General features: G+C 36.1%; 1 protein-coding gene across 2 annotated transcripts in view; it reads right to left on the bottom strand.

Moving 5' to 3' along the window:
- cabp1b (calcium binding protein 1b) overlaps positions 1–7315 on the bottom strand; it is a 30318-nt gene extending 23003 nt beyond the window's left edge. For both annotated transcript variants that reach the window (XM_079861767.1, XM_079861768.1), the window contains exon 1: positions 3803–7315. In XM_079861767.1, coding sequence (XP_079717893.1) covers positions 3803–4351 — 549 coding nt within the window. In that variant the 5' untranslated portion in view covers positions 4352–7315. The remainder of the gene's footprint in view (positions 1–3802) is intronic.
- Between the last annotated feature and the right edge of the window lie 8584 nt (positions 7316–15899).

The following is a 15899-nucleotide window of genomic DNA, read 5'->3' as shown; positions in this document are numbered from 1 at the left end:
AATACAGAATCTTGAGTTTCTGACTGAAAAGACAGATGCTTGGTGTCAGGATAGGCTTCTTGTGACGTTATCAGAGATGTGGTTCACAAAAAATGTGATGTGGTTCTGTATTACAGGTATAATGATTGATCAAACACATATTAAAATTCAAGGGCTACACTCTAGGGCTCTTTATAAGCAGCCCCCTTCTTTTCACATAAAAAAAAAAAAAAAAAAAAATCACTTTCATTTAAAATGCATTTCAGTGTTTTGTTTCATTCTAGCTCATGCACAGATTGATAAAGGGTTTCTGTTTTTTAGCTTGGCCTATAATTTTTGAAAGTATGCTCACAAAAATCGTAATTTGAAGTGCTCCAACTGTTTGAAATCATGTTTTGCTTTGAATCTAATAATGCCAACCGGTTTGTTTGAGGGTTACTGTATGTTTAAGTTAGGGCTGTAGCAAATATCATTATCTTAATATGAAAACCATTGCATCCTCACAAATATATAAGGTCTATTAGTGTGTGAGTGTTTAATTTTTATTGTAAATTGGAGGCAGAAATGTCTCAAAATGTCATCTCAATCTGATAAAACCACTATTTGTGACCCTGGATCACAAAACCAGTCACAAGTCGCACGGTTATATTTGTGGCAATAGCCAACAATACATTGTATGGGTCAAAATTATCGATTTTTCTTTTATGCCAAAAATCATTAGGATATTAAGTAAAGATCATGGTCCATGAAGATATTTTGTAAATTTCCTACCGTAAATATATAAACCATTTATTTTTGTGAGTGAATGCAGCACAATCACGGACATATATGGACAACTTTAAAGGCGATTTTTTCAATGTTTAGATTTTTTTCCAAACTTAGATAGTTGGATCTCGGCCAAACATTATCCTATCCTAACAAACCATACATCAATGGAAAGCCTATTCATTCAGCTCTCATGTGATGCCTAAATCTCAATTTCAAAAAATGTACCCATGTGACTGATTTTGTGGTCCAGGGTCACATTTGGGAATGTCCTTAAAGCTAAAAATGATATAAATGAGTTATACTTGAAGTAAAAATTGGGTTTCAGCCAGAACAAGGTCTTTCAAACATTGCTATTTAATAAAAATGTGCAAGCTACAACTTTTGCTTTTCTTTCTATTATTTTGTCCTTTATATGGAGTATCTTTCAATGCTATTGTGTTCTCTCGCAAAATTATTAGGTTCCCCGAGAGACTTTGCATTCTCTCGCAAAACATTTCCGTTCCACTGAGAAATTTGCAAAAGCACTGAAATACAAAGTTCATGAAACTCTAGATGGCACATGCTGATAGGTCCTTAACTCAATCTGCTTGCAATCACATCATTCTCTAAAGGGAAAGCTGATTGGTTCCTGCAAGCCAATGAGCTCGCTGTTCAACCTTCAAATACTTGATCAGCATTTGCTATAGCAGTTGCAGTGCGCTTTCAGAAACCCTCCACCTTCCCCAGCTCCACCTGTATAGATTTGCTAGATTTCGGGGAATTCATGTATGCTATATTGTACAGCAGTGTGTTGTGTATGTATTGGCAGTAGCCAAGCAGCAAGTCCTGTACGAAGTCCTGTACTTGCTCTGCAGCAGCAACAGCAATAACCATATTTGCTCTGCAGCAGCAATAAACAACAGCATAATTTATTCCGCCAAGACCAAACATATCAACATTGTCATATCCATTACCATGCCAAACACTCTGAGAGTTGTCATGACAGAAATACAGTTTTTCCTCTCATCCCATTTTTTTTTTGTCACCATGTCCCTTTAGGGGCTCCATACCTTCACACTTGTCTTGTGACACCCCAGATATGCGAGAGGTGTTAATTTGTTTGTTTTCATTTCTACAAATGCCGAAAGAAATCTTTTCGTGTGTAGGATTAGGGCTTTTTAGTTATAGTTTAGTTTCTTAAAGTCTCTGGTATGTCCTCATTTCGATAGCTAGACAAATATGTGCCATTTTGTTTCTGTGACCTATTGAAGCTTTAACCTGAATTAAGGTGTTATTTATGTGGCACATTAGAAGGATGGTTAGTTATTGTCCTTCAGAGATAGAAAGCAGCAGGAGAAAGCGGCATGAACTTACAGTGAAGATGAGTCATTGATACAGGTCCCGCTGTAACACACACTCTAAATAAAAGTCCTTAAATATAGGGCCAATGTACTGTGTTAATATGAAGGAAATTATTGTATTGATTTTTCACAGGGGTTTTACTCATATTTTGCATATGCATTGTGTTTTAGGGTTAATAAAATGTCCATAAACTTAACATATCATGTCCTGGCAGAAAATTACCAGGACAATTTCTTTCTTTTTTTTTTTCTTACAGTGTATTTGCATGAGAGTGTATATTGAAAAAGTCATAAGCAATTTACTCTTAAAAGTCAAAAAGTGTATTACTGGAAGTTTCTGTAGAGCCTCAAAAGATCTCAAATAATATCAATAGATTAAAAAATAATCCTCAGGTTACACCATGTATGCACTTTCAACCATGCGGTTACAAATTCTACAACAGCTCCACCCGTTTACTATATAATATGCATATTATTTATCCATCAGTGGTTTAAGATTGACCACCTTTTGAACTGAATTCAAACTGACATCTCTGAGACTTCTGTTTCACTTTAATCTGCAAATCCTCATGCATAATTCAGTTTTATCATTATCTGATCATAGAGAGATCATATCCCCAAAGACGCATGCACTCCAGTTACACATTCAGAACATCTTCTATGAGGCACTGTGATGCACAATGAAGTCATAATCCATAATTCAGATGGGCAGCATTAGGTTATAAGGAAGAACATTCATTAATGATAGTTATTTAGCTGACACTTTCATCTAAAGTGACTTAAAACATTTTTGTTTTGTCTTTGCACTAAATATCTGAGACAAAAACTTTAAAGCTGGAATGCAGAAAAGTGCTTACTTTTAAACTGTGTATTTCCATTTAATCCACTGACCACCTGTTGAGTTTTATTATAATTTCAATTTTAATAATAGTATTTTCTTTTTACTAAATTCGAACTTAATATAAACATGTTTGGAATAAAATCTACACCTTTTCTATGAATGCTATAATCATTCTGTTTGAACAATTCCTAATCAAGAGATTATTGAGTGAATCCAGCATTCAATGATTTTATGGTTCAGTATTCACTGCCTTCCCAGCATGCATCAAGGTATAAACAATAATTATGGTTTGACAGTTTGATTTACACTGTTGTTGTTGATTTTGTTGTAATGTTTGGTAATTTATTGTGATGTTGATTCACAGTTGATAAATTGATTGTTACCATTCTGCAGTGACATACTAAAAATATTATTAATAGTTTTTTACATACAGCCTACATACAGCTTTAATGACCTCATTTTAATAGAATAATTTTTAATGATATAGATATAGCCTATACAAGGCAATGTATCATGCACTGGTAAAAAGGCAAAAGGTGATTAATGATGCATCAACTTTTCCATATATAGGCTACATTTAAACCTAAAAAGATTGATGTGAAAAGCACTTTTCATAAATATATGAAGGTTATGGACCACATGAGATGAAACACATAACATAGAACAATTTAAAACCTTGTTACTCATTTTGAATCGTTCACTTTTTGATTGAAACTTGCTCAGTTGTAAACAGTTGAATTTAATTAGTCAAGTTGCCATGTCACTGAGTAGATCATAGTTTTAAATGCTCTAGTGTAAGTCACCTTAGATACAGGAATCAGCTACATAACTTATTTATATTAAGTGGTATCGTACAGTCACGTAGTCACCCTACCTGTCCAAAGACTGATTTGACTATGGGATGGAGGTCTGCATCAAGCGCGCCGCTGTACGCGCCAGCTCTCCCGGGGACGCGCGTGCTGCTGTGCTGAAGCGCTGGAGGTGGACTAGAGGTGAGGCTTTGATTCGAGCCCGTCCGATGCTTGCCCTTCGTTTCAAAGAACAGCGCGGCTTCCTCCGAGCGCTTGGATTGGGAAAGAGTCGGCGAAGGCGTCCGGCTGGTGCGGGAATTCCCGTGGAGTTGGATCGGAGGGTCAATGGTGTGCTGGTGGTGCCGTGACGGTTTGCAGTGTTCCAGTCCATCCTCCTGATGATATCCATCTTGGCCGCGGTGATTCTGGATCTTCTCCCCTTTCCGTCCGAGTTTCGGTTGGCACAAGGGTCTGCGGGCGGTGGCGTCGCACTCTTCGGTCCAACACGATTCCCCGCCGCCGCCTCCCGTGTGCCGGTGACCGTTGCGGTGACTCGCGGGGTCCGTGCGGACTCTCCGGTTCGTTTTGATGAGGGACGTGGTGGATTCGCTTTTTGGAAGCGAGGAGCTCATTTTGACACCCACAAACTCGTGAAGTTCTACAGTTCAGTCAGATGTAGCAGCAAAAGCCTGAATATCTAAACGTGTAGTTGGGCGGGTGGGAGTCTCACCGGTGAAAGCACAGTCAATGACTTTATAGAGCACGAGAGCATCACACAGGTCGCTCGCGCAGAGTTTTGTTCGGTCCCCTCGTGACCCCATTGAGCGCGCGCTACCACAAAAATTCAGCAAGTGCATCTCTCTCTCTCTCTCTCTCTCTCTCTCTCTCAGGATGAAAGTTACGTCAAACTGCCTCGCGAACCCATTGAAGAATAAAAGACCGTCAAAATATTAATAACTGTGTGACGTGACTTCTGCGCAGGTGAAATGAAAACCATGACATTTGGCTAATAAAAAATTATTTGAGTATTCCATTTGTATTCAAGCTTTGCAAGCCGTTTTCTTTTAATTAGGGGAGACTGGGGATTTTACATCAGTAAATATTTCATAACTTGAAGGCTTGACTACAAAAATAGTAACATTTTCACCGTTCTTGCCTACAAGAAAAAAATATATAGTTCATTAAATATCTGAAATTAAAACAAGCAAGGTTCTGATAAAACAATTTAGCAACAATAAGGCAACTGGGGCAGGAAAAAATCTATTCACAGCTTAAATTGCAAAGTGCAATTTAAGCTGTGCGTCAGTCGCATTCTGGATGCTGACTTTGAGCCATATTCATGTGTCAAAACATGTCACTCCTTTGAAATCTTTGCAACTGATGTCACAGAACTGCTTATAATGCCTGTATCTGAAGGACAGCGAGTTACTTTTGATGGACATCACAGTCAAACTGAGGTGTACTCATCTAAGACCAGTGACATCTTTCAAACTTCTATCACATTTAATGACTTTTTTCAGTGCAGATGTAAGACATGGATGCAGATTGCAAGCAGACGAGATGTTTCCTGTTCAAACAGGACCGTTGTAAGGTCCCATCTGGTTGCTTCATAGGGTTGCTTGCGTTCCTTCAGTCTTGGAGCAGCTGCACAGGGTGTTTAAGCACTTATATGCATTATGTCACTATATATGGACCCAATTAAAGGAGTAAAAAACTTCTTTCCACTGCGTGTGTGTAAACAGTGTGTGAGATGTTGGAAAGTGCCGCTTCTGCCCCACACAGTCTCCTGGGACTTTGTGTTCACTGACATCTGTGTCTCCCTCTCACTCGCTCCAGGGAAAGATGGCATCTTTCGCTTCATCTCACCATCTCTTGCCCCACATCACTTCCTCCTTCCTTTTTGATTGACAGGACTCCCGTGATCTCACTGTAACTCTAGGAATACATACTGGCTTTTTTCGCTTGAGTGGTGTTCAACTTTTTATTCAGCAAAAATGATGAATTTTTAGTTTCTTTAAAGAGATGCTCCCCTCCCACCTCTCTCTCTCTGCAGCAGGGGACACTAAAGCCCCAGGGTTCAATCTGGCCCATTTGCATTCAAGGGAGCAAAAGAGGAAAACAACAAGATGTGTTTTCATCTCACACTCCAGTAAACTAAAAAAATGAAAACAGACTTAGTTTCATGTGCTATATTAGCAAATCTGATAATCAGTGAGGATTTGAACAAATCTTTAACCTTATATTGAACTTTGGGTTCAAACAGTGCAAAATTCTTGCAACATTTGTGCTGTAATACCTCAAATTTCACTTCGCAACTCTTTGCAACAGTTAGGCTACTGTTAGAAATTTTACAGGTCTGTACTTTTTTTTTTTTAAGTTTTTGAAAGAAGTCTCTTAAGGCTGCATTTATTTGATCAATAATACAGGAAAAGCAGTAATATAGTGAATTATTATTACAATTTAAAATAACCGTTTTCTATTTTAATAGGCTACATTTTAAAATGTAAAATTCCTCCAGTCATCAGTCACATGATCCTTCAGAAATCATATGCTGATTTGCTGCTTAAGAAACATTTCTTATTATTATCAATGTTCAAAACTTAATATTCATGTCAAAATCAAACAAAATTTTGTTAGAATTCTTTGATTAGAAAGTTCAAAAGAACAACATTTATTTAAAATAGAAATCTTTTGTAACATTATACATTTACATTTACATTTACATTTATTCATTTAGCTGACGCTTTTATCCAAAGCGACTTACAATTGCTATACATGTCAGAGGTCGCACGCCTCTGGAGCAACTAGGGGTTAAGTGTCTTGCTCAGGGACACATTGGTGTCTCATAGTGGATTCGAACCCGGGTCTCTCACACCAAAGGCTTGTGTCTTATCCACTGCGCCATCACCACCCCATACATGCCTTTTATTGTCACTTTTGATCAATTTAATGCATCCTTGCTGAATAAAAGAAAGAAAAAAAGTCTTACTGTCCCCACATTTTTTAATGGTAATGTTTTAGTGCAATATGTAATATGCAAAATGTCACACCACTCTGTAAAAAATGATCGTAATTTTAACGGTAAAAGACTGTAAAATACAGTGAAAAACTGTTAATTGGTTAACAGAAAGTTTCTGTATATACGGTAAATAACTGTGATAGATCTAATGGTACATTTAATTTTTCTGTAAAATACAGTTAAATTTACAGTTTTTGAAAGTGAAAAAGAACAACTCATTGTATAATTTACAGTGAAAAACCGTAAATTGACATTCCCACAATTCCCTGTGTGACACTTCACATTTGATGTATTTTTGTTGAAATAACTATGTTTCTTCATAGTTTTCTTTGTTTTTTCTAATCAGTTATGTACATTAGGGTTTTATGTTACATTTAATGTTGTTAAATTAATGTTTATTGCATTTTTAAAATTTCATGTGTGTTACCATGATGGAGTTTAATGTTTGTTTGAATGACTCCGTGCAGTTTCTATATATTAGTATTAACTTTCTTGTGGAGGAGCTGCTTGTGATGAGCTTTGATTGATCATGTGACTCTCATTACTGCTGTGATTGGTGGTTATCAGTGTATTACAATGGTACAAAACAGATATTAATACTTTAATAGGACGGTAAATTCACATTATATCAGATAATAAAATATGGTTTATTACTGTAAATTTTAAGTTAAGTCTGTAAAACCAATAACGTTGCTACCGTATTTTTGACGGTAAAGTTGTGGCAACCACAGCTGCCGGTTTTGTACCGTAAAAATCTCGGTTTAATTTTTTACAGTGCACAAATCAAATTTATGTCCTTTTTTTTCTTCATTTTTTGGAATATCTCTTTAAAGCCACTAAAACTAAAGACACTTAAGTGTCTATTTTGGCTGAATAATGGTTAAAAGCCAACAAAAGTCTATCACAAGACTGATGTGAAAGAATGTGAGACATGTGAATCAAACAGGAAGGAGGACATGATGTATGCAGGAGTATATAATACTAAACCGTTTTTTTCCCCCTAGTAAATGAGCCTGTTGTCAAAATGCTAGTTGAGACTAAAGCACTTGGTGTTCCACTTGATAACATTTAGTTTAAAATTTCAAGTGCTCATCTTACAGTATCTAATGGTTCAATTCCCTCAGCTTGTATCATTTTTCAGACTTTCCGGTTTGAAATATGCTCAGTATGTTTACCTTTCCAACTGTTAAGAAAATCTTAACAAAACACAGGGTGTTAAACTGAGACACTACAACCAAACTACTAACCAGAAAGCAACATGTGTGTGTTCTTTACAGGACTGATGTTGCCGGTCAACTATCTGTCCAGGGCTCACCCTCTCAATTAACCCCAGTCTACTGGCACTGTCTGCTGGTTCTGAAACATTCATCAGAAGGGTTAATAATTGAACAGTCAGCAGCTTGAGACCCATGAGTTTTTGATGGGCTGAACACTGTACACTTGTGCTCCTGCATAAACACATCAGCGCCGCAGAGTTCAGCCAAATCTGGAGGCATCATTAGCCAGATAGCTTCACAAAAGCACAATGTGTGGCTTGGGCAATGAGCTTTAAAAACAAATTAGAGAATATGAAAGTTCTGAAACATTTATGAAGTTGGCCCAGTTGCATAAATTAAACATTATAAAACATAAGTGTGTGTAAACCAATCTTCCCACAATGCCAGTGGAGTTTCTAATATAGTCAGGAAACAGTCCGAAAGGATTTGAAAAAATCCAAAGAATCAAATAAGATTTGGAAAAATAAAATGTGATTCTTTGACCCAGTGTTATTTTAGTATCATTGAGATACTATTATAGTTTTTTTTAAATATTTTAAATCAGATTTATTTTTATATTTTCCATTTATATTTCCCATTAATTTTAGTTACTAATTTGATAGTTTATTCATTTTTATTTCTGATTTAGCTTTAGTTCATCAAGTTAAACTAAATTAAAATGATAAATGTTGCCTTGACAATTACCTGATATAAGTTTAAATTTTACATATTTTATTTCAGCTAATGTAAATGTTTTTTTTTTTTTTTGGTTTTAGTTTTAGTTTTAGTTAAATATAATAACCCTGCTTTGACCATTGGTAAACCAATGACCTTGGATCATAAAATTATGATTCATTTTAAATTATGATTCCATTTAAATACAAATTGTATTATTGACGAGGGGTTAATTGCTCAGATTTGGACTCAAATGCTTTTCTTGCGAAGCGAAATATTCTTCTTGTTGCGTATATACTTGCCTTTTAGACATCTATTTTATAATACTTTTTCACTCATTTTATTTATTTATTTATTTCCCCACCCCCTGCATGTATTCAGGGCTGAGTCAGTGGAATGAAGATACTTTTGGAAAGCATTTACGCTTGAGTGGAGGAGATGTGCATTTAGCTTATGTGTTTTATTAATTCAACTGTCTGCCCCCTAGTGCATTTAAAGATTGTCTTATGTAATTCCCCTCCTTAAAAACAAAGCAAGGCTGAAAAGTTTGAATGTCCCCTAATAAGGAAGACGTAAATTAATGCAGTAGCCAAAACAAATCTGGTGTTTCCTTTTAGAGGTAATGAAAAATGCAAATGCAATGCAAAAAATGCATAACGTGTTCTGAAGGGTTGTTGCTGGGAAAGCAGGGTAGGGTTTTTGCATGACGCAAAGGGGACAGAATAATTATTAAGTCTATTTATGGAAGCACAAAATGGAAACCACTCATACAGCCCATCTGAAACCTCCCTGGGTTCTCCTTTTCAATTTATCAATTTGGGTTTAATGTGATAACTGTAACAGGCAGAAAATTCTAATGAGCTTCAGCTTGTGGCTCAAAGGCGACATCACGACTGTTATAAAGCACTCCGTTTTTTGGCCTCAAAAATAGGTAGCTTTCTGCAATTAAGAATTAAAGAAAAAAGAAAAACTGTCATCATTTAAACCATATGACTTTGATTTGTAGAGCAAAAAGGTGCATGCTGGAAACACCTGCAGTGTAAAGTTAAGCAGATTCAATTTAATTTTATACTGTTAAAAATAACTCAAATCAGTTGCATAAGGTTTTATACTTTGGCATCAATACTTGAGACCTATAAATCAATATAAATAGAACTAATAATCCTAAGTTATATAATTTAGAGCTTTCATTCCAACATGCTTTATACTTAATATTTTCTAATTTCATGCTTGAACTAACTGATTGAATGTAGAACATACAAAATCTATTACATTTACTTCACCACAACATTATTGTTACAGTGAACACGAGGGAGGGCACATAATGACAAAATTATCATTTTGGGTGAAGCATTCCTTAACCCTATATCATATTTGATATTCAAATTTCTAATTTATAATGTATAAAAAAAATGCATAGAAATATGCATGACAGAAATATAAACATGATCAAAACTGAAAAACCTGATTGAAAGTTTATACTTACTTAAACCCGAATAAGTTGGCAAAACTCAAAAAATTTAAGGCAATCAGTTGCCTCAAATTTTTTAAGTTAAGAAATTCAAAGTTTAAGTAACTGTTAAGTAAATTATTTTCCTAAAAGCAGAACTGCATGAGATTTTTATTTTGTACTAATACATTTTAATTGTTCTTAACTTGAAATGTTTGAGTACACTAATTCATACATTTAACTTAAAACTTCCATGTAATCTCAATGTGAACACTTTTATTAGTATAAACTTAGCTAGCTTTAACAAGCTAGTTTGCTAACATACTAATTTGTTAACATGTTAACAATAGTATATTATACAGTAGCACTTGCTGTACGAGTACAGCAATATAAAGGTTTTATTTGCTCTCAAATCAAGCTGCATGCACTTCATGCACCACCAACTATCCTAAAACCAACATTAACAGAATTTTTTCTAAATTAGCATAACAAAACATTAATCACTACTAAATCTCCCACTTAACATTAATCTTGCACAAAAAAAAACAACTTAATTTTAGCATTTACTCTCCCTTTCGAGTGCCATCGGCAAAGCATGCTGGGAATAGACATCCCAGCCGTTTCAGTTAAACTTAAGTTCATCTAAATTAAAAGAAATAATTTCATAAAACTCAAAACAATGAAACAGTTCAGTTTACTTAAAATATATCAGTTCTGTGAACATGAAAGAAAAAGAAAGAGCTAAATACTCATAAAAGTTCATTTGACTAAACTAATTAGTTTAATTTAAGTTTGTCCTACTCAAACCAATTAATTATTTTGAGAGTTAGGGTTTACAGTGTTCCATATTCTCCTATATCATATATGAGCCATATATGATACTCAACACATATGCAAAAAAAAACTTGTTTTTGATTAAAGTTTCAATAAACTGTTCCATTTAAAAAAAAAAAAACACTTTTCAGACTATTGTTTTATATGTCAGGCTTTACAGGGTTAAAGCACTTTTCTCAGTAGAGCATTAAAATGCACATCATGAATGGATGCGAGTTTAGAGCAGATGGATTCATTCTCATGTTGTGTTTTACCTGAGGGTGTATGCTGTGCTGAAGGTGAGGTCAGTTTATTTGCAGCAAGGATGAACTAGGCCATGTTGCTTTTTAAAGAGTACATGTGGTGCATATGAGATGACCTGTGTGTGTGTGTGTACTTGTGTGAGAGTCTGAAGGAGAAGGAGAGAGATATCCTATTTTCATCAATGACCCATATCAGTGTGTTGTGCAGGCATCGGTTTTCACTCAAGCAATTAGGGAGCAAATCCCCTCATGGTTTAACCATTAGAGCAAATGATGTGAACGTGATACCCGACACCACTGAACTGCCAATGCACCCCAGTTTCATCAGGTTCTGTACATATGTAACTGCACAGCATGAATTATGTCAAACTAATGAACATAAGAGCTGGATTTCGAGTGTCAGACAGACCATAAAACAGGCAAAACATCTCCAAAGACTTGGGCCAGTAAACAACCACCTAAAAACACCCAGGACACCATAACTAGAAATGAGAAAAACATTGTAACTGCCACTCATAATTTCTAAAGAAATATACAAATATATAAAGAAATAGGCAAGGGATAATTCACCCAAAAATTCTCTCATCATTTACTCACCTTCATGCCATCCCTTATGTATAAGTTTTTTCTTCAGATGAACACAAATGAAGATTTTTAGGAACATAAACCATTTCTGTGACTCCACATAATGCAAGTGAATGGGTGATGCTCGGTTGACTCTTGAAAATCCACACACAGCGATAGTGACGGTAATTCACACGACCCTAGAGGAAGAATAAATGTCTTCTGAAGCGGAACGATAGGTGTGCGTAAGAAAAATAGTAATGTACTTCACGTGAGAAAGAAACACAGAAGCTTCACAATGTGACTTCACGCTTCACAAAGTTCCTCTCATAAACGCTAGTATGACAATGATTTATAGTTAAAAAGTTCAAAACATTCACATTTTTCTTACACACACCTATCATTTGTATCGATGTGTGTGGTTTTTCAAGCGGCACAAATTCACATGCATTACTGTATAAGGACTTATATTATTTTCCTAAAAAATCTTTGATCGTGTTTATCTGAAGAAAGAAAGTCACACTGTATGCATCGGTGATGGCATGAGGAAGCGTAAATGAGAGAATTTTTGTGGGCGGGGGGGGGGGGGGGGGGGACTATCCCTTCAATCCTCTTGAAAACATAATATATCTTAGAACTAAAGTGTCTTTTAATACAAATTAGGACAGAAACCTTACCGATCTCAGGTATTTCCAGTTGAAGGGATAATCCACCTAAAAATTAAATCTCGGTCATCAATTACCGACCCTCATGTCGTTCAAAACCGGTATGTATTTTTTTTTCTTCCGCTGAGGATATTTTCCTAGAATGGTGATAACATGGGAACCGAAACTGTTTAGCTATCAACATATCTTCAACAATTCCACAGAAGAAATTCATACAGGTTTGGAACAACTTGAGGGTGAATAAATGATGATGGGAATTGTCATTTTTGAGTGAACTATCCCTTTAAGTATTTTTCTCTATGAGGAACTACTAGACACTACTGCCCTCTTCTGTCATCAAGAGAGACTGTATCATTGTGCTCATGTAAGCATTTCAACCAAAAGTGAAGTTTCTTTATCATCCTTAAGTTAACTTTCATAAGCTCCCTGGATTTGGGCTTCTTCGTCTGTGCTAAGGAGGTTGTTTGCTGTCAGCTGAATGCAACAATTCCAGGATTAGCTGTATTATCTCTGAATAGGTAAGATGTAGAATGTTGAAGTCCTGCACCTGCAGTTCTCTTTCACTCTCTGCTTTGCTTTGAAAACTCATTTATCAGGGCTTGTGTTGAAGATGTGAGTTTATCATTAACAGAACGAAAAGGGGTTTGGATCAGGCGCTGCTGATCTTTGGTAAACTAAGCTGTTCACTCTCTGATTGACAAGCTTATGTAATGAAAGTCAAAATGAAACTCAATTTTCCAAGTACTGAGCAATATCTTTTGAGCTACAAAAGCACTCTTGCTCGTGTGATATGGCTTAAAGGGATAGTTCACAAAAAAAAAAAAAAATCTGTCATCATTTACTCACCCTCATTACAAACATCTATGACTTTCTTTCTTCTTTTCTCTCAGTTATCTGAATCATTCGGATTTAGAAGGACATGAGGGTGAGTAAATGATGACAGACTTTTTGGGTTATAAGTTATGCGTTTGTGTTGGATTGGTAACAATGTTCGGAGAGCTCAATATGGCATTTGTTTGGTGTTCAAATGAAGTTTAGCTCAGTTATGAATTAGCAGGAACTTGCAAAACATTTTGACTCTTTAAAGAAACTCACTAGCCAACTTTGGTTTGGCAGCAGATGCTAGTTTCAATTAGTGTCTGTTTGTATTCATCACATCTATCTCATATCTTAATCTTTAAACTGGCAATACAGAAGATCACTCATCACCAGATCAGATCAACCCCTATGTTTAACATTCTAACCATTACTGTTATCTTTGTAAGATTTACAAAACACAAACTGGGGCTTTCCAAGAGCTGAAATAGATCACTGTTGAGAACTACTAGCTAGGTAATAAATAAAATGCTAGGCAAAATAGCAAGGTAATATATATAAAATGACCTGATGATTATTTTTCCAAACCCACATATTCGTCACATATCCAAAACCTGATTTTTCTAGTATCCTCCACTTGTTTCTCTCAGATGTCTGCGTCTTTTCATGGGAACATGCACAAGATGTGACAGATGCTGAGTGGTCTAAATCAAAACAACTGCCTTCAGTCCAAGGACACAACAAATACTTTCAGTCTTCATATAACAACACACTTATGACTAGCAATTGCGCAGCATGATTTGTCCAACAAATAAAAAAATAAGTCTAATATTAAAGGGATAGTTCACCCAAAAATGAAAATTCTGTCAGTAATTACTCACCCTCATGTAGTTCCAAACCCGTAATACCTTCGTTCATCTTCGGAACACAAATGAAGATATTTTTTGATGAAATCCGAGCTCTTTCTGACCCCACAAAGACTGCAATGTAATCACAACTTTCAAGGCCCAGAAAGATAGTAAAGACGTTGTTAAAGGGGGGGTGAAATGCTATTTCATGCATACTGAGTTTTTTACACTGGTAAAGAGTTGGATTCCCATGCTAAACATGGACAAAGTTTCAAAAACTAAGTTGTACGTTTGAAGGAGTATTTTTGTTCCAAAAATACTCCTTCCGGTTTGTCACAAGTTTCGGAAAGTTTTTTTCGAGTATGGCTCTGTCTTACGTAAGATAGGGCGGAATTTCCTTATATGGGTTCTAAGGGCACTTCTCCGGTAAGATCGCGGCCGCGCGCGCACTCGTAGACTAGAGCAAGAGAGTGAAAGCAGTTCGCCATCAAAGCGCCCTGCCCGGCTTTTGGGAAGTCAATGTCACCAAAGAAGTGTGTTTTTGGTTGCCAGGGCAAGACAACCCTGCACAGATTCCCAAAGAACCCAGCGTTAAGGAACCCGTGGATGGAGTTTGTTTTCCTGAGCATAAACGGAGTTGTGTTGTAAGACTGTTGTTCCCTGCATTTCGACGATGATTGTTTTATGAACAAAGCCCATATCGACGGATTTGCAGATCGTCTAATGCTTAAGGATCGAGCAGTCACAATGATAAAGTTTCGCGGTCGTGCGTTGGAACCGGACGGTGAGTAAAACTGTTTGTTGAACAAATGTCTCTGTGTGTTGTCACTAGCTTGGCGCGTTAGCACAGCTAAGCTTCGCCCACACGGCCCGCCCCCAGCCGCTCGGTTTTTTCCGGAAAGACTCGGTACAGCCAATCTTTCTGTTAAAAATTTAATAAAACAAAAGACTTTTTGGAGATATGAAGGATGCAATATTACTCTATAGGTACTCAAGATTAACAGGAGATTGAGTGAAAATGAGCATTTCACCCCCCTTTAAAATAGTCCATGTGACAACAGTGGTTCAACCATTTTTCTTAGTGTGAAGAACAAAATCTAAAGAAACTTTTTGACTTTCTTCATGAAACCATCATTGCCAATAAATAACTTTTATGTTTAGAAAAGTGCACCAATAAACCTACCAAGTAACATTAACAACTTTTGTATCTCAAAAGAACCAACTCAAGAACCCTTTATCTACAGTCAAAAATCGTTCCAATCTAGAATCATTTGACTATTGGTTTCTTGTGTTGCTATATGTTTTTTGGAGCTTAGAAATATTCTTGATGTTACATTATACGTTATAAAGAACTAGAAGAATAACTTTCAAAACATGTTAAAAAGTTTTTTTTTATCAGGATCTAAAACCCTTTCTGGTTCTACTGAAGATCTTTATTAAAATGTGTTATGCTGGTTGAAAGTCTCTTTACATGATAGAAATCACTAAGTTACGTGGTCTAAAATGAAATGTATATATCGTCTGTGGAAGACGTAGGACCATAAAATGTTCGTCCAATCACTAAATTAGGTCCGGATGCAGTGATATGATGTCCTACCTGCCTGTCAGCGTATATATTTCCAGACCTCCACCACCTGCCCACGCAGAGATCACACGTCATCACCTCTGCATGAGATAAAACAATAGGTCACACAATTCAAAAGCCGTTAATAATCTTTTCTTGAGAAAAGGAAGTACAGACACTTTATTTGATTTGTTTATGATGTTTCTGACCTAACCGACCTTCCAAGGAATTGACAGGAAGGCAGCTG

Source organism: Squalius cephalus (assembly GCF_949319135.1).
Source record: "Squalius cephalus genome assembly, chromosome: 24".
NCBI lineage: Eukaryota > Metazoa > Chordata > Actinopteri > Cypriniformes > Leuciscidae > Squalius > Squalius cephalus.
Note: the sequence above shows the minus strand (reverse complement) of the source record. Positions and strands in the feature narration are given on the sequence as shown.